This window comes from Lycorma delicatula, chromosome 2 (assembly GCF_047948215.1).
Source record: "Lycorma delicatula isolate Av1 chromosome 2, ASM4794821v1, whole genome shotgun sequence".
In the NCBI taxonomy this organism is placed as follows: Eukaryota; Metazoa; Arthropoda; class Insecta; order Hemiptera; family Fulgoridae; genus Lycorma; species Lycorma delicatula.
The window spans coordinates 35,386,437-35,401,486 of NC_134456.1; the positions used below are offsets into that span (position 1 = coordinate 35,386,437).

The following is a 15,050-nucleotide window of genomic DNA, read 5'->3' on the forward strand; positions in this document are numbered from 1 at the left end:
GTGCAAGTTTCTTTATAACAAGTTAGTTAATTTATTTACATAAATTAGTAGCGACAGTATTTTTATTTTTTATATAAATAAGAAGTTAAAATGGTATAACCATAATAGTTATTCAACAGAAACCCTACATTTGATCTTAGTCAGATCTAATGGTTATGATTGTAAGTATCAAACAGTTTTTATAGTTTTTTGTACTATACTAGAATAGAATTATGATAAACCAAATATTTTTCTAAAATAGCAAAGATTTGATGGAAATTGGAATGCTCAGTTATTAATAATATTTTATCCTAATTGTGATGGGTTCATATCCAGTTCAAGGTTAGCTAAAAATGTTTATCTACTTCATGTTCTGATGAGGAACCTTATCTTTCATCTGCTTTACTTGGAGCTTTTTGTTCTCTGACAATTGAAAAGATTCAAAAATATACTTATGTTTGTGTACTTGAAAAAACAACTAACTTACACATCTAATTTTAATGGACTAAACGATAAATATTCAAATAAAAAATAAAGTAATTGATTACTAAAATAGTCTGATTTCTAGTAATCGCAGACTTTATAAAACACAAATAATATTTCTAACATAAAAAATTTGGCCATTATTAAATTCAAATCACAATCTATTTGTAGGATATATGCATATTTCCATTTACATTCTCTTATAGTGTCAATATTGAGGTAAAATTATCTAGAGAAACAAAATTTTGTACTACGTACATTAAGAAAAGATAATATCTATTCTTAACTGGACCAGTTTTTATATGAAATGTCGTTACAGTAGAATGAGTGCTATTGTAATATGCCAGGGGAATGGAAGAGTTTTGGCTCTTGCTCTTCTGGGAAATTAATAATAAATTAAGAAAAATAATTTTTTCTTTAGAAAATAATATTTTTAAATTTAAAGATTTGGTCCCCTTCTCCAACAGTGATTTCTTATTCTGCCCTGTCTATGAATAAATAAATCTTTTTTTCTTATCCAAACATAATAATGAATTATTTTATTCGATCACATCAAGAAATGGTAGACATGGGTATCTATGCTTCTCCATGGATAAAAAAAGGAACTGCCCAGCATTTGCCTAGGTGGATCATGGGAAATGGTAAAACCTTGATCATAGCAGTTTTACAAAAAATAGAGTTGATTACAAAATAAAAAATAGATGTGATTGAAGACCAAATAAATTATTTAAAATATGAACACATGACATAATATTTAACATAAACTCATGAAGATATACATGACTAAAACAGTTGCTTTGTCTGATTTGAGAGAGATGGATATTGTTATTTTTTAAGAATAATGGTTATGCTTTTTAGAAAAGAGAATAGATAAATTAAAACGTTCTTGAACAAGTAAAAAGATTTCATAGTGCCAGTCTTCAAATTCTATTAGAGTTTTTCATTTAAATTCCCATAATATCTCATAATTGTGTGTATATACACTGCTTGTTGTTACAACTGCTTCATCTATGAAAATATATTGTGCAACAACCTAATGGTTGTGAGTCAATTCACTACAAAAAATAACTAAGCCATTCCAGAGTAACAAGCATAGCAGCTTACTTTGGAAAGAGATGAGCAGTTTCATTAATTATTTTTTCTTCTTTGTGTTGAGTATATGGTTTCATTCAGCATTACGTGCCCTCCAAAATGCAGATGACCTTCAGTCTTACAATTCCCAGAGAGACTGGGAAAGACAATGGATTGCAGCAAATTAATGTACCTATTTCAGTAGAAAACATTTCATTGTGCCCAGTCTAATTTAATTCTGATGATTCAGAAACTTAAATTGGAATTTTGTCTAAATTTCATTTGTGTTCACCAAATCAGAGACCATAAATGTTTAAAAAACAGAAAAGTAGAAATGTACTTATGTTTAAATCAAATATTGGAAATAATGAATGACAAGGTAGTCCATTAAATTAAGTCAGTTCATATCATATTTAGATTTGACTGAGTTTTTTTAATTTTATTGGGTGAATAACCTCAGAGTTATTGTGTGACTTAAGTTATTAATGAGATAAGCCATATAGAAAATTTTGTATGTTCATGATGACTGCTTACATGCTTATTCTATGAAGTACTCACTTTTTAAGTCCACATTAAACAAATTAAAATTGCCCATTCATATTAATGTTACAAGTTTAAATAGTATAACATTTTAACTTTAAAGTAAGTAAATAGTTAACTGATTATTTCCTTTTTGTTTTAATTTTAGGCAAAAAGAACTTGAGTATGTTGACTCCACCAATACAACAATAAATCAAGAAGGATGGCGAATATTTAACTTGACTGGACCTCTGATCTCATGGATTGCATTTCCAAATGCCAACAGAGGTTTATATTTATCAGTTCATCAAAGTGGTAAACAAGGTAACAATAATATTAGTGACTTAGAACTTTAAATAATTATTCAGAGATAAGTTACATATTTAATCTCACTTTTACCAACTAGTTATTAGTTAAAAAGAAAAAAAATTGTATCAATGATATGTTATAATTTTTTTTAAATAGATTTTTTTTGTATAATTTAAATTTTTTAAATTCGAAAATAGATCGTCAGTTGATTACTACTTTAAAAAGAAATATGGGTTTTTTTTATTAAACTGGAATATAGTGTAACAAGACTGGTATAACGGGCCTGAGTAATGGATTCCTACCAATTATTATGAAAGTAATAATTAATATAATAATGGGAGGAATCCATAAAGGGACAAAAAGGAGAACCCTTTTTGTAAAGTATAGGTCTGTTTAACAATTGTCCTTTGTTATACTGTCCGCTAACACAATGAACACCTGTTGTATGGTGAGAAGAGACCAGGTTTGGAATTCATGGGAACAAAAGCATCGGTCAACTGTTCTCATCTTCGACTTGGATCTGATCCTACAGGTAAAGAGGCTAACAGTATAAATAGCCCAGTAAGACCAGCTAAAAATCGGTTTGGCAGAGAGTTCTATTAGAACCAGTCTGCGAGGCGTTATGACCAGTCCGGCAAGAGTAGTTCTGCAAGGAGAGGCTGTGAGTTTTTTGGGTTCGGCGGAGTCTGTGAACTAGTCCAATGAGACATACGACGATGGTCCAGCAAGGAGAGTAAAGTGATGCCACGAGTAAATCCAAGTATACAAGAAATACTATTGGTGAGTTACAATAAGAGTATAAGTGAAAGAAATAATGCAATAGACCTCATTCATAAACTGTTAGGGTAGACAACAAAAGGGATTTGTAAATGAATTTTATAAGATTGTTTTATAGAAGACTAGTGATTAAAACAGTAGTTTCTTTTGTAATGGGTCTAGTTTCTGTTTGTCTACCTGGAATAAATTCCGAACAATTATTTATTTTGAACTCTTTCTTGTATGTAATACTGTATTTACTTATTTACTATTGACACTACTATCGCTCTTTGATGTGTAATATTTTGATTATTATTATTATTATTATTATCTTTGTTGATTACGTTATGTATTTTTGTCTCTTTTTATGTCATGCTTACTGTTTTGATTATGTTATGTTTTATATCATGTAATTACCATTTACTGCTATTATCCTGACTATTATTGTGGTTGTTATTACTATATTAATATTTGTGTTCATTGAATGTTTTATTATTGTCATTATTATTATTATCTTTATTGTGTTTATCACCATCCTGATTGATCTGTAGAACACGCCACAATATGATTACACGGGAAGGTAAAACCTTTCATACTACTGAACATAATGTCTGATTAAAGTACAGTAAGAGATGAATGCAGATGTGTGTAGCTAGCTATTTTATAGAAAGTTAAACTGGTCTCTATTTTGGATAAAAAAAAGTTGTATTCCATTGTGAACTTTGTTTTTTTTTTAAATTGTTAGGTGGTAATGGGATACATGATTTTTTATATAAGATTTGACAGAAAAACAATGATGAAACTTGTTTCTCAATAACTATTCTTGTCTTTGATATTTCATTGATAAAAATTGCAAAAATCATACAAGAAATGAAACAAGGAAATTATACAGTGGGACTTTTTTTTATTCTATTCCACTTCAGTTTGCATCTATTTAATACTGTACTTGTAATAGTTTTAAAAAACTTTGAAATTAAAAATTTGTTAAAAATATTCTAAACATTGTAAAGAGATTTTTTTCATAATCACTGTTAATATCCAAGACATCATAATTTGAATTATTATTTGTTAATATCTGATACTTTAATGGTATATTTTTACAACTGATAAAACTTATACTATTATCAATTATTTGGCATTATTATTTTAAAGAAATTTAAAAAAAAATAGTACTCGTAAAAAGGATGTCAGAAAAAAATATTAAAAACAATAGTCTAAAAAAGATATAAAAGTATCATATGTTAAGTGATGATCTCAATAAGAAAACAGGAATTGTAATGCTGAATTAATTATATAGCTCATTTATATGTTAAGTGCTGATCTCAATAAGAAAACATGAATTGTAATGCTAAATTAATCATATAGCTCATTTTGTGGTTGTGTGTTCCCTTCATGGTGGACACTTCCTGATAACCAAAAAATTATTCCATAAAGGAACAAAAAAATATTTCATAAATAATTACATTTCTGCCAGATGTATTATTAAATTAAACAAAGTTGCATTCCTACTATCTGTTTTTCTTTTCTTTACTTAGAAATGTATGTTTATAGTTAGTACAGTTCTAATAATAATTTGACTTGTTGTGTTTAGTTGATTTTAATTTATCACTTTGTATGATAGTATATTACATTTATTAATAAAGATAGCCTTACTTTTAAAAAAAATTCAGAGCAGAATGGAGTTATTTTTTGCTGTCATGTTTCTTGACTCATATGTAACTCAAAAGCCATCAAAGTAATTTCATTGTATCACATGGATAAATCCACAGTATCATCTGATGGTTTTAAAATTTGCAGTGTTGATGTTATATTATGCATAACAATATATGTATTGAATAAAGATTATTAATTCTCTAACAGAGAAGTAAAACTTGTCTTCTAGGTCATATACAGAGTAATCAAAAATAATTGTTACATTTCGAAATCCAGGGGTCAGTAACTAAAAAATCATTTAGTGTAATTTTATGGTAAGGCAAAACAAGGGATAGTTGTTATTGATTACACCTATAATAATGATAATAAATAAATCTTTATTCTGATCAGAACATAATAATACATTATATACCACATCAATATAAGATATATTATAATTTTAAAAACAAATTATAGGATAAAAAATAGATTTGTTTAAAGTCCACATTAATTATTTAAATAAAAAAAAACACATGAAATTATCTTAAGGTATGTGTAAATGGATTAAATATAAAAAAATAAATAAAATAATTAATAATTCAATTATTAAATGTTGTATTTAGCACTTCTTAATATACATGCTGAACAGGATGTAAATAAATTATTTCCTTTAATTGTATTTTAAATAAATTGGTGGAAGACATTTCATATGGTTCAGAAATCTATTCAAAATAACAATGGAAGCATAATAAGGCCCTTTCTCATAAGCGGAAGTATTGTCTTGATTTCTGTTGTCTGTTTTGGTAAAAACGGATAATGTTATTTTTTAAGAATAATTGGCCATTCTTTTTAGCAAAGATTGTACACTCTTAAATATAAAGGATATGTTGACATATCTAATCTTCTTAAAATAAGTATATATGATTCATACTTCTAAACACCAGATTATGATGTGACAGCTAATTTTTGTATCTTAAGCACTTATTCTGACTTTTTGAGGAAGACTCGAGAAATGACATTATACTTTATTCAAGAATATATGTAAGCATAAGTGTAGTATGATAATTTTTAATAATGTTTTTTTTATTTTCATTTACGTTCTAACTAGTAAGTATGTTTCATCTTTAAAGATACAAATGAAATCTTCATCTATAAAGAAATAATATTTGTAAAATATCATAAAGTAATTACTTGTTATAAAAGAAAATAGTATCTAGTACATTTGGCCTTGATCTCCTCTATAGATTACAACTGGTTTTTTTTATTAAGTAAATTATTTATTAATATATGCAAATATTCAGCTTATGAAATTATTTACATGTAAAATATAATTTTTTTTTTTTTTTTTAAATAACATAATTTGCTTATTTTCAACTAATAATGAATTTATCTAAATTGTATTTAAACAATTAAAAACCTCTTGTTATCATAGTTATTACTGATCTTGGAAATATCTAAAACAGTTTCATTTTTAGTTAGTTATTAAACTAAATCAAGGTATGTCATTGAATCAGTTTTTATTACATTTAAGTGTAAACAACCTTTCCATATTAATGTAATTTGTTAGTTATTAGAAAAGGTGTTCCTGTTTTTTTTTTTACCAGATTGTACTTCAATATGAAAGGTTGCTATATAGATTAACAATTTCTACCATCATTTGTAAATTTAGACATGATAATGTATTACATTATCTATTTTGGTACTTGTTTTTTAGTTGACTACTATTTGTAATTTTTTCCTGCAAACCTTAAAAATAGTTCATTAAATGAATGATTGTATTCATTTACAATTTATCATATTATACAGAGTGTATCAAGGACTTCTCCCAGGACTTTCATAACCTATTTTACTCAAAAAAATAATGGAAAAAATACATAAACTTTTGTCCTAAAATGTTTTGCAAGTTATGTCCAGTGAAAGATTTTGCTTAGATTGAAGCTACCTGGTGAAGTGAGGCTGTACTAAAATTTTTGAACGTTAATTAAGGGGCAGAATTAGTGACTTATGGTGGTTCTTGATCTGAAAAATTGAATAAAATAGGTCCCAGAACTGTATCTGCAGTGGTCTTTAAGAAATCTATGGTAAAAACCAATAAATTAGGGTAAAAAACCGTGTTTTTTATGTTTGATGCACAACTTTGATAACTTGTTGTTGATGTTTGATAACTTTGTTAAATGGGTAATAAACACATAAAGATTGAAACTGCCAATAACAACCCAGATTTTTTGCAAACAATTGTAACGGGATGAAAGTTGGTACTTCATGTATGATTAGTAAACAAAACGCCAATCCACTGTTTGGTTGAGTCCTGGAGCGAAAGTCAAACAGCAAAACTCAAGAATGAAAATGATGTCGATTGCACTCTTCGACTCAAAGGCCCTGATTCATCATGATTTTGTCCCAGCTGGTCAAACCATGAATTCTAAGTTCTATTTGAAATAATGAAACACCTGATACATTGCATTCGTCGAATTCGGCTCGAGTACTGGGATCCGGGCAGTTGGACTATCTTGCATCACAATGCCCCATCACACATGGCAACAGTTTTAACATGTTATTTATTATGCTGCAAACCAAATCACTGTCTTATTCCACCTGCTCTATTTACCCGACTTGGCTTCAGCAAGTTATTTTCTATTTCCAACTCAAGTTGAAGATGAAAGGCCACTTTTTTGAAGACATTCCAGCCATCCAAAAGTCTTGCAGCGAGCAGTTGAAGGCGATCCCACAAAGTGATTTCTTCAGAGCATTTTACAGGCTCTACCGGCGCTGCAACAAGTATATAATAGAGAAGGCTGTTCTATTTAGAGGACTGATGTGAGTAAATTCGTTTATCTTTAAATCTGTATTTATATTTAATTTAGTTCAGGAACTTTTCAGACATAATATGTACTTCAACATCTCTTGAACAATTTTAGAATGTTTAAAAACATTAAAACCTAATGATTACTGTACAGCAACCGATGTGCTCTATAAAGTTATAAAAACACATGCATGTGCTACTATCTACAAAGTTTTATCACTCTCATTCAAATACTTTTCAAGAATCAGAGTGTAGCCATATACTTGTACAGACCTTGAATATTTTTTTTTTAAGTATGCATACATACACCCAAATAACATTAATTTTGAAATATTGAGAATTAATAACAATTGTTCATTAACTTGTGGTTGGGATTATTGGTTGATATTATTATTGATCTTATAATGTGGAATCATGTAGTTGATAATATGGAGATTTACTTTGTAGATAAAACTGTACCTACAGCTTCCCTATATGTTTTTGTTCCTCTTTCAGAACATGAGATGAGACCTGAAGACATTGGAATAGTTTCAACTGTCGATAAAGGAGAAGTTGAAAAACAGCCGTTTATGGTAGCGTTTTTGAAATCATCTGGAGGTCGAAGAGTTCGAAAAACAAGAGAAGCTAGGAGAAAAAAGAAGACCGAGCATTCTGAAACATCCTACAGCCGAAATCCTCTTTTAGGTAATCAAATTAATTAAATTAGCGATCTAAATTTTACGAAGAATTTATTAAAAAAACTTCTTTAAAATCATTTATTTCCAAAACAGTAGCTTGAGTTACAATCGTAGGATCTTATAAGGTGCTGGCAGCATCCTGTACTATTACTAGTTATATATGTCTAATTTAAATTAACTAGAATGTTAATATTGTGCTTCAGGATTTTGTTATTTGGATGCCTGGGAGAGCAAACTAATATTATTTTCATGGTTTAAAAATAAATAAGGCATTATAATATCAGATGTTAGCAACTGTTACTGCAAGAAGTAAATCCCCAAAAGTTTAGTTTTTAGGATTTTGTTAATGGCAGATAAATTTAAAGAAGCAAATCAAAGAAACTAATAAATCTACGTTATCAAGTGTATATTAATGTCATCTTTTAATTTTCTAAAGCTTTTAAGCCTGTTTATGTGGTTTAATGATTTTTTTTCTAAACTATTGTTCTGTTTTAAAGTAAGCTAAGCTTTCAAAAATGTTATTAAATTTCATTTTTACTTTTTAATTTTCCAGATTCTCCTTCTCATTGGTCTACTAGAAGTTGTCAAATACAGACATTATTTGTAAGTTTTAGGGATCTTGAGTGGCAGGTAAGGACTTGATGAATTTTTTTTTCCTTTTTAGATTTTTCAATATTACTGAAATCTTTGATGAGGCAATATTTATTGTAGAATTAGAAATATACTAATGTCATGATGTTCAACAGTATCTTGAATTATAAACAGTGCATTTAGTGCATTTTTTTACAAAAGAGAAGAAACATATATTATTTAATTTTATTCTTTTGGATACTGGAGGTATCACTACAAGTTTTTTCTTGGTAATAATATTTGTACTATACAACCAGTCACTATGGTAAATAGAATGTAGATGTCATTTGAAAAGCTAGGTATACATAGGTTTCAGTATTCATTGTAATTTTTTGTGTCTTGTTGGTTGCTTGCAGTCATAACAATCCAAACTCCCAAAACAATAAAATTGATGAGGTTTCGGCGAGAGTTTGTCATCAATTGAAAACATCGAAAATCAAAATTCAATAATTTATTTATTTATATTTCTTCAAAAAGACATTGTCCGAATCAAAAAAGTACAGATGTGTGAGATAATGATTATTATATATTTTTCCTACTTCATTTCTCAAACAATAATATGCACTGTTAAATATATTATTCCTACATATATAATTCCTGATAAAAATAATATGAGTGATCATTCTCTAGTTCTAAATCCTAATTAGTCATTATAAGAACTATAGTATAAAATAATTTTATGCAATTCAGGAGTATCATGCAAAATAATGAGCACCTTAATTTATATAATTATTTTCAAATTTTTCTTGAAAATATACTTAATTTTTATCTTTGAATTTTTGACAATGTTTAAAAGTTAATGAAAAAAAAATGTTGATCTATTATTTTTAATTCATTACATGATCAAATGATTCGATTGATAATAATTAATTAATTTGCTGAAAAATATTAACGATTCATAATTTTCTTTGTTTCAAAAATTAATTTTATTCTAGAAAAGAATTTGTATAATTTCAAAATAGCAAAACAAAACGTTAAGTTTCATTCGCCAAATTTTACCTCTTCTAGGTATTTTCCAATATTGTTCAGTATTACCTAGCCTAGAAAAAAACAGTATTTAAATTGTTCTTCAGAGAGTAAGATGTTCTTCAAGTAAGATGCTGCAGTATATTTTTCTCCAGGATTTGTAACATTCATTTTATGATAAATTCCAGATTTTAATTGGCTAATATTGTTATCATTAAACAAGTAAAACAAATACTGTATATTTAGTCGAAATTGTGGATGCTTGGACAATAATTTACACTTTATGAATTCCAAATCACTTAACCGAGTATTTCAATCTGCGTATTGACCATCATCTCCATATGGATATAAGTCAGGGAAACACAATAAATCTAACGATTTTGTTCAGTTGTCCTGTAGAACATCGTGCATTTTGACAAATTGATATAAGTTCCTTGCAGTATCATTTATTTTTTTTCATTGACAGGATAAATTCTATATTGATCGTAATACTCATCTGTATCAGATTTTCTTGTTAACATAGCCTTTTTTGGAATTTTACCACGAATTTCATCAATTTCTTTCTCATCATCTTTTTCTTCATCAATATTATATACAGAGTTATCCAAATTCAATGTTTTCCACAAATCATTAATGTTGTCTGATAAAATTATTTGACAATATTCTGGATTGTTATTTCTCAACCATATTAAAGCATTGAGTGCTTTTCTCATATCGTCAAATTTCTCCCATATTACATTTGATTTAGTAGGCAGTCTCCTTACTAAAATATAAAATTCAGGGTTAGGTTGATAAGGTTGACAAATTTTTTCAATGGTTTCCTGTAAAGGTAATGGTAAATGGAACATTCTACCTTTGACTTTTAGAATCGTGCATTTTCAAGACAGATTTTTTTTTTGACACTGGTTGCTTTCGCCGAACAACTTGAAATGCTTTTCCTCTTTGGATTAGAATTTTTTCATATTCATTCAAAGTTGATAATTCTTCTGGTAAGGTTATTTCTAGTAAGGTTATTTAGTATGGATGTTGAAGGTATTTCATTTATGCTTAATATTTTTAAACAATAGTCACAAATATAGTTCGGATCTGTGTGTAGATTTCCATTTAGAGCTACACTTGAATTTTCATCAGCCGTCAAGTTTTTTACACTGTCAGAAACATCATCTTTTTGGCATGTTAAATGCTTCATAAAATCTAACCATAATTTTGTACCTAGAGGTTTTCTAAGCTTATAATTTTATGTTATAATTAAGCTTTATAATTATGTTACTTTAAGAATGTGTTTTAGTTTAGCCTTATATCGCTAAATTGATTTTTTAAATTATAATCAAGTTTTTACTTGAAAAAATATGAATGGACATATACTATATACAATATCAACCTAATAAAGACCTAATTAAAATACATTAAATGTTTACTTATTTATTCAAAGGTAAAAACTTCAAATGAAAGGTTATGTTACATTGAAGCTATTATTAAAAAGTATTTTTGTTTTGTGTTAGAGCATCAGAATTATAACCCACCGGGTTGGTCTAGTGGTGAACGCGTCTTCCCAAATCAGCTGATTCGGAAGTCGAGAGTTCCAGCATTCAAGTCCTAGTAAAGCCAGTTATTTTTACACGGATTTGAATACTAGATGGTGGATACCGGTGTTCTTTGGTGGTTGGGTTTCAATTAACCACACATCTCAGGAATGGTCAAACTGAGAATGTACAAGACTACACTTCATTTACACTCATACATATCATCCTCTGAAGAATTATCTAAACGGTAGTTACCGGAGGCTAAACAGTAAAGAAAGAAGAGCATCAGAATTATAATTCAAATTACCTATGAAACTAATACTATGTAGCTGATGATCAAGTTGAAAAGATTTTACCAATTGCACTGAAAAAAAATTTAACGTAAGTTAAAGAGAAAGGATTCCACTCACGTAAAACAGCAGGAATATACTAAATCTGAACTCATGGGATTAGTTGATTGGACGATATATCAAGTGTAGTCAATAACTATTCATCTGTTAATAATAAGATTCTTCTTATTTTTATAAAAAAACAACTTCAAAATTCTCATCAAATAAAGCACTCGATCTTCATTAATGAAAATATATTTTAAATTTTTATGCTAAACTATGTATTTTCACATAACTAATATATATGCCAAATAGGACCTAAATCAGACCATAAATACAATTTTTTGAAATATCATGACCCCGGCGCCCACCAAATAGTTCTAATTGTAGAATAAAAATTTTACCTATTTATTCCTTTTTTAATAATACTAGTATAATTGCTTTAAATTTTTTCTTTTAAATTTTATTATTTCAAGTATATGCTACCTAGTACTATCAAGTACTGCTATCTAATGACACAATTCATAAACAGGTTAGGAAGAAACTCAGGGTTAGAAGAACAAAAATTACACATTTTCAAATTAAAATTGCAAAGATTATCACATATTTATCGGGGGAAAACCTATATTCATTAAGAACATCTATTTCTGCATTAATATATAGCTTTATTTCATCAAAATTATAATTTTTTTTATATTTCAAACAATTTAAAAAATTTTGAAATGTAGATTTGCGAGTTGGTCAGAGTAAAATAAGTCTTCAGTATTTCCACCGTTGGACAAACTCTCGCCGGCATCATTCTACTGAACAACTTGATCATATGTCTGTTAGATGGATATGTGTTCAAGAAGTTTGATTTTTAATATTAGAGAAGATTTTTTTATCAATCTTTTCAGTTTATCTAATACCTTGTTATAGTTTTTCTAGTATTTCTGTGGTAATAAATATAATGAACATCTGGAATCAAAGCATTTGCCAGATTTATTTTTAGTAAATCGAGTATGATAGTGTTTTATGATTTCTTACCTTAGTCTGCTTACCAGAAATGATCAACAGCTATTAAATGTTTATATTAAACTTAGTGTTCTAAGAAAGTTATGACTATTTCATGGTCCTAAAAGTGGTAGTAGTAACGTTTTACACGATGACAGCCTCTACCTGTTGAATTTTGTTGAGGATTTTTTTTAATTAACTTTAGTTATTCTGGATATAAATAAACTACTAATTTGATCATTTTAAATATAATTTTTTTGTAATACTAATTAATAATACACTGCATTATGTTTATTTAAGAGTAACATTTTTATATTGTGCTTTAATATGTTTATATATAAATGAAATATCATACCTCAGAATTAAGAAAATTTAAATTATAAGAAATAAATTAATATAAAAATGACAATTGTTTTTAGAAACAAATTGTGAATTTATTACTAGAAAATTTTAAAAAGAGGTTAAAGAGCATACATTCATGTTTACTATCTTCCTATTACTGCTATGTGGTAGCATGTTAATATGATCAGCATCCCCATTTTGCAAAAATTCTGAGTTTTTTATTTCCCAGTGAGAATTACTGTGACATACACGTAATTTTTTCAGAAAATGTTCTTTTATAAACTTTTTTATTACTGCTAGTATTTAGATCATGTTACTCATGGCATTTTTGTGTCAAATTCATTTAGAAGTATTATCAAAGTTATCTTCACTAACATCAAGCAATTCTGAATTAAGTTTTATTGTCACAACTTCATCAAACATTTTTACAAATAAAAAGTAAACAAAATACAATTCGTATGACATAAAACATTAAGACAACTCTATATAAAATATTAAGGAGATTTTTTATTTTCAGAAGCAGTTGAATGTATTTTTATATTGATATATGCTTAAAAACACATGCACATCAGTAGAATTATATTAAGTCAAAATTACAAATAGCAAAGAATATGCTGTGGCATCTACCAATATAATTCAAAACTTGTAGAAATAGAGAGATATTGATAAATACATTTTGAACATACAATTTAAAAAAAAAATAAATAGTTTTGCTTTCAGGATTAATACAAGAGGTTATCCAGAAATTAAGCTCTAGTGGGCTATTAGAAACCAAGATCATGCTTATGTAAAATTTGTATTGCTCTTTGAAGAATAAATCTTACTTTAATTTTGTGCTTAGTTCCTGCTGTTGAGGCTCTTATCACAGCAGGGCACCGAAAGTTTTATCCCATTGTCCTAGAATAATGCCACCTATGATACAAGCTACGTATGACTTGTTTGATTTTGTTGTTGTCATGGAATTGTCAGCCAGTAAAGAAGTTTTAAGACAGGAACAGATGATAGTCACTTAGTGTAAAGTGTAGCTGTATAAGGGATGATCAAACTGTTCCCAGCCAAAGGAGGAGATGTTGCATTGTAGTGGCAACATGTGGGTGAGTGTTGTCATGAATCAACTCCATGCCCCAGGTAAGCAAGCCACATTGCTTGTTCTGGACTGCACAATCCAATTTTTTTTCAGGATTATAGTAGACATTACTATTGATTGTGCATCCATGCAGCCTTGAGGCAATAAGTTGACAAGCAAAATTATATTTTGTCTCAAAACTGTATGAATACAATTTTCCGAATAGAAAATATTTGCTTGCATTTTATCTGTTTGAGTGACAGGGTATTACAATTCCATAGATGATGTTTCATTTCAGGTATTTAATGGTATACCCATGTCTCCAGTGACTATATGGCGCAAGAAGACATGGCCTTGTTCTCTGTACCAACTTAAAGATTCCAATACGTTGCCTAACCATTTCATTTTGTAATTTTCCTTTAGCATCTTAGACACCCAGCATGCACATAATTCGATGTAGAAATGAACATGAAATTTCTGGAAAATGCATGGAAAGAGATGTAGTAATGAATTGTCCTTTCTTTCTTTTATCAGTTGCATGCACCAGATCATTGATAATCAAAGATGGTTGCCTGTTCTGTTCATCATTGTTTATTTCATTATTCCATTAAAACAATTGCACCCATCTCCATACCATGGAATCACTCATTGTATTTTTAATATTCCAAATCTGACAGTGAATTTCAGCTTGTGCAATGTAGCATTGCATTCAAGAATCAGATCACTAACTGCATTTCACATGGTGAAATGCATTCTTCTTCTTTTTTTTGAGTTTTATGGGCATCAACTGCTACAGTCTAATGACTGTAGCAGTTAGCATAGAGCTAATGCTCTATGGAAATTTTTAGCTTATGACAAAATACCTTGCCTGACTGGGATTCAAACCCAGGACCTCCAGATGAAAGACCAAGATGCTACCACTCTGCCACAGAGATCAGCGAGGATGTCTTGGTTTTCTTAAATAAAATAAAC

At 28.4% G+C, this 15,050-nt stretch overlaps 1 protein-coding gene across 1 annotated transcript in view; it reads left to right on the plus strand.

Moving 5' to 3' along the window:
* gbb (TGF-beta family member glass bottom boat) overlaps positions 1 to 15,050 on the plus strand; it is a 33,458-nt gene that overhangs the window by 16,722 nt on the left and 1,686 nt on the right. The window contains exons 3-5 of the mRNA XM_075358662.1: positions 2,222 to 2,376; positions 8,048 to 8,236; positions 8,783 to 8,859. Of these exons, the coding sequence (XP_075214777.1) occupies positions 2,222 to 2,376; positions 8,048 to 8,236; positions 8,783 to 8,859 (421 nt within the window). The remainder of the gene's footprint in view (positions 1 to 2,221; positions 2,377 to 8,047; positions 8,237 to 8,782; positions 8,860 to 15,050) is intronic.